The 8,541-nt window shown below is 34.5% G+C and overlaps 1 protein-coding gene across 1 annotated transcript; it reads right to left on the bottom strand.

Moving 5' to 3' along the window:
* Positions 1–5,714: 5,714 nt before the first annotated feature.
* Positions 5,715–7,109, bottom strand: LOC106315725 (peptidyl-prolyl cis-trans isomerase FKBP13, chloroplastic). The gene is made up of 5 exons (XM_013753538.1): positions 6,727–7,109; positions 6,562–6,654; positions 6,392–6,452; positions 6,068–6,136; positions 5,715–5,958 (listed from the first exon to the last, which is right to left on the bottom strand). The coding sequence occupies exons 1-5, from the start codon at positions 7,060–7,062 to the stop codon at positions 5,894–5,896; spliced, it is 624 nt and encodes a 207-aa protein (XP_013608992.1). The 5' UTR covers positions 7,063–7,109; the 3' UTR covers positions 5,715–5,893.
* Positions 7,110–8,541: the final 1,432 nt, after the last annotated feature.

Raw genomic sequence — 8,541 nt, 5'->3', positions numbered from 1 at the left:
CATCTTCATCATTTAAATTAACAAAAAGATTTTTCAGTTTAACTAAAACAAACAAAGTCTCAAATTTATTAGAATTTATATTTATATGTATATATATATATATGTATATATTTAAAATTAGATGGGAAGATATATATATATTTAAAATAAATAATCATTAAACACTATAATAAATTTAAAACTATTTTTATAAAATCTAATTTTATCTTTATTAAAATTTAAATAAAATCAAATTTAAATACTTATACCAAATAAAAAAAAATAAGATTACAAAAATATGTTTATGATTTTTTATAACTATTGAAGTTAAAATATAAATTAATATTGTTGAAATATAAATTAAAAATTTCATTTGAAATAAAAAATGTTATGTTAAAAATTACTATTTCTGCGCATGGCGCAGGAAAGCTCCTAGTATCAAATTAATATAAAAGTTTGTTTTGATTATGTTTACACTTTTTATTGTGAATTTTTTTTTGGCTAAAACTATTTACATACTGAAACAGAGGGAGTATCTTCACCTAGAAATGAAAATAAAAAAGGGAGAGCCCGCGCTGGAAAAGGGATTCCTTGAGAGAAAATAGGCATGGGCATTTGGAGTCTCAATCGGGTTTCGATTTTGTCCAATCTGATCTTGATTTTTTTGGGTTTATCAAAACTAGCACATTGGATTATATGAAAGTTTGGTTCGGGACAGGTTCGGGTCGGGTCAGGATTAGTAAATCTTCAAAGAACTGGTACAACCGATGTACTTTCGGGTTTGGCTCCCAAACGGTTCTTCGTTTTAAAAGTACATGATTTGTACCTACTTTGTAATCAAAACATAAGTAAAATCGGTTCTTCGGTTTTAAAGTACCTGATTTGTACATATTTTGTAACCAAAACATAAGTAAAATTGATTCAAAAATAAGAAAAGAACATCAAACGTAATCATTTAAAATCAAACGAAAAGTAAACATTGTCATTGATAGAAAGAAAATCAAATAAATGAAAGAATAAAACGAAAACCAAGTTCTCATGAAATGAAAAACATTACTCAATGAAAACAAAACAAAAATCTAAAAATTTCTAGCTTTAACCGCCACCTTCAACCATCAACCTTCATGTAGTAGATAATTATTTCAAATGTTCAATAATGTTTTAGTGTATTTTGGATACATATTAGGAATTGAGATCATGTTTGGAACAAGTTCTTTTTTGGGATTTTGAATGTTTCGAGTTCTATCGGATATCCATTTGGGTCTGGGTTCGGTTTGGATAATATTCATAACCCGAAATACCATAAAACAAGATCCATTCGGTATTTATGTCGGTTTCGGATCATTTCGAGATTTATTTTTATCGTATTGGATTCGGTTTGAGTTTTCGGGTTCAGTTTATTTACCGAACCCTAAAAAATGAGAAAAAGAGAAAAAGAGAAAAAGAGAAAAAAATTCCCATGAGAAAATTATTTTAAATACCATTTCTAAATTCCATCTTGAACGAAATTGTTGAAAAAGGTACAAGAGATCAAATGCAAGATGGGTGTCATAAGCCATCAGCCAAACTGCATAACCTCTCCACCAGTAACAGCCTGAACAAAACCCATTATTATTTTTGTGTCTTCTCAACGGTAAAGTGTATTGAGAAGAAGAAGAAACATGGATTCTCGAAGAGAGCCAACTCATCCACATAAATCCATCTGCAGAAACTCATCCACATGAATTCATCCACAAAAACCCATCTGCAGAAATCCATCCACATGAACTCATCCAACACGACTTTGGAAGCAAAAGAAACCATTTGAATTTTGAATTAAAAGAGCTGTTGGAGACTTGTCACATCAGACTCAATTGTTTAGATTATTTATCTGTAAAATCTTTCTATATGTACTTAGTTGTAGACACAAGAGAAGTTTAAGGGAATAATATTCTCATTCTTTACTCTCTCTCTCTTTACTTTCTGGATTAAACTCCTCTCTCTCTCTTGTTTCACATTTTTATAAAGAGAACCGGTCTCAATCATGTGCAACTTCCGCAAAGTTACTTTTTCATTTTATAACAAATTTACTCTTCTCAAATCTCTATGTTGATAAGCTTTCCAACTGTGAGTGAAGATAGTGTGAACTCTGCTATATATGATTGTAAAGCAGCTTACCATAATGTATTCAAAGTCGTATAATCAAAAGTATTTTTCAGAAATCATTATGTTTTTGCTTTCTTATTGTTGTGAACAAATTAACGCGAATCAACTTTGAAAAAAGCAAAAGAGAGCAAAAACGTATTGAGACAAATACTTGTTTAGGGTTTCTTATTATGTGAATGAATAATCTTAAAAACCTTTAGACCGGTATTTATAGCAGTTTCAAAACCCGATTTCCTTTTCCCTATAGAAATACATACTTATCTAGAAAAAGTAAATTTCCTAAACCGAAAAGACATACCGTACCGCGGGATATGCGGCCCCCGCACCCCCCAGATGTCAACCTTGATAGCGACTACGTCCGACCCAACGAATGTTGGGCTTTTACTGGTGCACAGAGATTTAAGACACATCCAGATGCAACACTTATCATCCGCGGTTTCGCCATTACAAAGAGTTTAGAGGATGCTCATCGCATTATTTGCTTATAACGACTACAATATAATACTACTCTTCTTTTGTTCAATACGTAGCCATAGATGCATCTAGCCGCAAACCAGTACTTTGCTTCTTATTGGAGAGAAGATCCCACATCGGAAATATGAAAGGAACTTGAGTAATATATAAGGGACTTGAGCCAATCCACTAATTGCCAATTGGTTTTAAGTTGGAAGCTCAAGAAACTTAACATGGTATCAGAGCTTAGATCCTAAATACCCTAAACCCCTAATTAATATAACCCTATCCGACCGGGTATAAAAGGTCGTAATTGACTCGCTCGACCGAGTATAACTGTCTTAAAGTTCCAAGATTTCAAGCCGATAAGAGCCATCATCTCGAGGAGGGGTATTAGGGATATTTTATCCCACATTGAGAATTCTAAGGGACATTAAGTAATATATAAAGGTTTAGGGTCAATCCACTAATCACCAATTGATTTTAAGTTGGAAGCCCATAATTAAACCCGAATCGAACATGGTATCTGTTGTCTGGGTTTTATTGAAGCTGGTCGTCATAGTTCTTCAGCAGTGCTATCTTGAGTGTTTGGTAAATCCGACGGTGAGATCTTCTCTGATTGAGCTGAAATTTGGCAGAGGTGTTGTTGACTGGTTTATCTTAGATTTGTACGGTGGGATTAGTCTCTGGTTGCCGGAATCCTTGTGAGCTGAGGTCGTTTGGTTTCTGCTGGTTTTGAAGCTTTGTGTTGCTCTCTTGTTGTTGTTGTTCTTGTGTTGGAGATAGCTCTTTGTAGCTTGAGTGTTATTGCTTATATTATATTCTGCTATCGTCGAAGTATTTTTCTCTCAGATTCTCACAAGTTCAGGGGAAACACGATTGCTACATTCCGCTGCGCCTCGTGTCCGCTTTCCCCAACAAAGTGGTATCAGAGCGGGCCCAATACCCTGACCCATTAATCCGGCCCGGACAGTGGCTTGATTATCCCATTAGCTGATGGCCCATAGAAGGCTCAGTTCCGCCAATATCGCTAGAAAATAGAGCATGATTTCGGAGGGGGTATGATGGATTCTGCGAGATTAATGGTTATACGCACCATTATCTCGAGGGAGGATATTGGAGAGAAGATCACACATCGGAAATATGAAAGGAACTTGAGTAATATATAAGAGACTTGAGCCAATCCACTAATTGCCAATTGGTTTTAAGTTGGAAGCTCAAGAAACTTAACATGGTATCAGAGCCCAGATCCTAAATACCCTAAACCCCTAATTAATATATCCCTATCCGACCGGGTATAAAAGGTCGTAATTGACTCGCTCGACCGAGTATAACTGTCTTAAAGTTCCAAGATTTCAAGCCGATAAGAACCATCATCTCGAGGAGGAGTATTAGGGATATTATATCCCACATTGAGAATTCTAGGGAACATTAAATAATATATAAAGGTTTAGGGTCAATCCACTAATCACCGATTGGTTTTAAGTTGGAAGTCAATAATTAAACCTGAATCTAACACTTCTTCTTTTTTTAGAACTAATCGGGATTTTTTTTTCAATAAAGAACTTGATTCAAATCAATGTCAAACAACATGAATCAAACCATAACACTGCTCCCGGTACTGGAGCCTGTTGCGGGCACCAAAGCAGTAGAAAAAATGACATTCCCGGATAAAGGAATGACATAAGATGAAGACAGGTGCAAGACAGGAAGCCCATTGTCAAACAGTGAACCTTGGAACCACCGGGAGACGATAAGAAAGGGAGCCTCCTTGAGTTTCTTCTCACCAAAGGCTCAAAGGGGACTAAGGAGACAAAAATTTCAGATGAGTGGAATAATGTATAAGAAAAGTAACTTATAACAACTGAAGTTACACTCCTTCCCATCAAAATGACTCAGTGGCAGTAAAACAACGGATGTGAAGGTTACAATCCTTCTAAAGATAGAGAAAGAAATGATAATCTTTTTCGAAACGGTTCGACTCCCAAAAAAAAAGTCCAACCGTAGATTTATATCAAATCTTCAATTAAATCAACAATTAAAGACAAGAAAACAAAAACTCGAACATGGTCTTAAAACTCCTAAATAACAGACGACCTCGAACCCACTGTCCAACTCAGAATCTGCATCCAACCTAGACGTTAACTCGAGACACATCGGTGGGGCTCTATTGTTGGAGGCAGATTTCACTTCGATTCAGACTCAATTTAAGAGCTCGACCCAATGTCACCAAGGCCCAGAAAAAGGTAGCAAGCCCACGAAGATCGTAGGCCCATCCCGAGCTGAGGGAATCTCCCATGTCGAGTTAACACAGTCAAGCTAGAGTTGAGCTTGAGTCAAAGCATTAAAGAAAATCATTAAGACCTCTGATACTTGTTAGTGATAGCGCATCTATTATGATACACCTTTCAAGACGTATAAAAGAAAGAGGAAGAATAAGAAGAAAGGATACTGAAACCTTCCTAAACAAATCGATACTTTCAATATATTCATATTCTCTTGTTCTTAGATACTATATGTATGTTGATAAAAAAAAAGATACTATATGTATTCCATAATTGTATTATATTCACAATTTCAATCAAATACACAATTCTCATACTTAATCATCAATTTATATGCTTTCCTTGATTTCTTCTACTATACGTAATATAGAATTTTGTACCATGTTTTCTGAGTGGATTTTGAGATCCATCAGAAATCATTTGGGCAAAATTCAAAGTTATGAATTTACATCATTTTGAAAAAAAAATATGAGGATTATTATCGAAGATACCCAAATCCATAAATAAAAATGTGGTCTGTTCCAGTAATTAATTTAGAGTGTAACGAACGACAATACAAGTTCGCATGTCCTACCTAACGTTACTATTAGGGAAATTGCACTCTATGTACAAAAAAAACAATATATATAAATACACTAACTAACTAAAATTTTCTCTTTCTCTTCCTATTTTTCTCTACTCTCTTTCTCCCAGAATCTAATTTTTTTTGGTTATTTGACGAATAAGCCTTTGCTATTATATGGATAAGTTATACAAATAATGATGCGTAAAGCTGTGTTGACTGTTGAGGAATGTTTTTTTTTTACTTGGACGTCTATTGGTGTGTTTGTTTAATGGATAAAGTTTCATTTATTTTATTTTATTTCATTTCCTGAGAAAGGGCTTGGATAAGCATACATGAACGAAACAAGTTTGAAAAAGAGCCAGAAAATATTCACTTGTTTACAAATAGAGTATATTTTTGTTTCTATAAAGGGTGATTTTAAAGAAGATGGTGGCTCAGCAAAGACAAAGAAAAGCAGAAAGCTCTCTCAAGCTTTACCTATGAACTCAATGTCAAAGAGAAGAACCGAAGCTGGTGGAATGAGACATGAGCCTGCGAAAACCAGGGTTTCGGTATAATATAACTAATTAATTATTTGATTATCAACAGCTAACATAAGATTTCGTGTAGTAATTAAGAAGGTCTTCAGTTTACTGTTTACCTCCTTTGCAACCTGCGCCTCGATCACCATACGCGAGTTCGGGAGGAATCTTTAATGTCCGTTTCCCTCCTGAAGTAATAAACCAAAATAAAAACTTAGTCAATGATAAAAGCATAACAATGTTTTTGTATATTACAACTAAACTCGATTTTTGGTTGTTCCAGTGATTCAATTAGACATAAACTCGATTTTTGTATATTACAACTAAACTTAGTCAATGATAAAAGCATAACAATGTTTTTGTATATTACAACTTCACGTATGCAATAAAAAAATTTGTGTTCAATCCTTCAAGTATCCCACGTGAACAAATATTGACTTTACCAGTAAGCATAGCAGGAACTCCATCAGAGCCAATGATTCCCTGGTCCCAACCTTTAATCACCTGTAAATATATATATATATATATATATATCCACAATTGATTCAGTTTATGTGTTTCAGAACTTTACACAATATTAAAACTTTAATCCAAACATTATTTCCTTAATTACCTCACCAACACCTATTCGGAAAGTTAGAGGCTTTCCCCGATTATAGCTACTATCAAACACTTTCCCATTCTCCAACTTCCCAATATAATGTGCCTACATGCGATATATTCAATATCCATCTAACATCATAAAGTAATGGCAAAACTAATTTGAGATATAATTTACCTTGATTAGCTGCCCTTTAACAGCTGCAGGACCATATCCAACTACCTTATCGCAGAAGGCAAGACCAGAAGGAGAAACAGAGAATTCACAAGAACTTGTTTCGGCAAATGCTGAAACTTTATCAACAAGACCAATACAGAAACCAAAACCAATAATTACTTCTCTTCTACCAAAAGAAGCTGGTTGAACAAAACTTAACTCATGATCAGAGACTTTTTGCTGGCTTCTCAAGTTAATAGCCTCTGCTTTGGTTAAGCTGCTGCTCACAAAACTTCTGCATTTTCTTTGCTCACTTGGTGGAGAACAAGTCCCAACAGAAAATCCTAAGGAGCTCATTATCTTCTCTATCCAGAAAATGTTCCGAAGGAGATAATAAATGGTTTGCGTAAGAATGGGCATCTTTGGAATATCAGTCATCCTTGCTGGCAAACAAAAGAACCACACAAAAATTGGGTTTATCTTCAGCCCATTTTCAGAGGCCCAATATGAACACAACAGAAGAGTTTTAGATTTCATCTTGATGATTCAAAACGAGACTTGTTGTCCATTCTTGTTTCTTCTTTTGTTTAACCTTCTTACGTTTTAACGTATAAATACTTTGAAATGAAAGAATCAAATGCATAAAAGTTTTTAAAAAGAGGTAAAAACAGTGACTCATAATCATTACATAAACACTTAGAGCACCATTAACCCAAATACTCTAAATGGGTCTCTTAATTTTAATCTAATATTTTTTAATTGTAAAAGTGGAATAAGAGACCGGATTAAGAGACCCGTTAATTTTCGTGGTTCAATGCATGTCTCTTAATTAAGCTTTCTAAAAAAAAATTATTTAACAATTTTTTTTTAATTTTCTTATTAAAATTAAAATTAAAACATAGTAAATGATTACATTTGCAACATAGAATTTTTTTAATAAAACATAAAACATAAAAACATAAAAACAAAGTTTATTTAAATAAACGAGAATAATTTGAAAGAAACATCCGAGCTCAGTTATTGTCTTCATCGTGTCCAAATTTATGCCACACATGTTCAACCAAATCAGCTTTCAGTTATTCATGCATTTGTCTATCACGAATTCTAGTTCAAACACCTATCATATTTGCGATATTTGAAGGAATATTTGTAGAATACGTGAGATCGACATGTGAATTACCGGTTTCATCTTCTTGTTGGAACTCCGAAACATCAAACAGAGTGTATCCATCGCGCTCGTTTTCTACGATCATATTATGGAGTATGATACATGCTCTTATAATCTTCCCAATTTTGGCTTTATCCCAAAAAAGTGCCGGATTTTTAATAATGGCAAAGCGAGCTTGCAAGATTCCGAAAGCACGCTCGACATCTTTTCGGACAGCTTTTTGACGTTGAGCAAATAAAACTTCTTTCAGCTCTTGTGGCATTGTAATAGATTGGATAAAAGTTGCCCATTTTGGGTAAATACCATCGGTGAGATAGTAAGCCATATGATACTCTCTTCCATTGACGGAGTAAGTGACTTGGGGAGCTTGACCGTTTATTACGTCATCGAAAACAGGTGAGCGATCAAGAACATTAATATCATTTAAGGTACCTGGAGGTCCAAAAAATGCATGCCATATCCAGAGATCATATGAAGCAACCGCCTCTAAAACGATTGTTGGTTTACCCGAACCACGAGAATATTGTCCTTTCCAAGCGGTGGGACAATTCTTCCATTCCCAATGCATACAATCGATGCTTCTTATCATCCCGGGAAATCCACGATACTCTCCAATATCAAGTAGACGTTGAAGATCAGCCGGTGTTGGTCTTCTTAGGTACTCATCG

This window comes from Brassica oleracea, chromosome C9 (genome assembly GCF_000695525.1).
Source record: "Brassica oleracea var. oleracea cultivar TO1000 chromosome C9, BOL, whole genome shotgun sequence".
Taxonomy (NCBI): domain Eukaryota; kingdom Viridiplantae; phylum Streptophyta; class Magnoliopsida; order Brassicales; family Brassicaceae; genus Brassica; species Brassica oleracea.
Note: the sequence above shows the minus strand (reverse complement) of the source record. Positions and strands in the feature narration are given on the sequence as shown.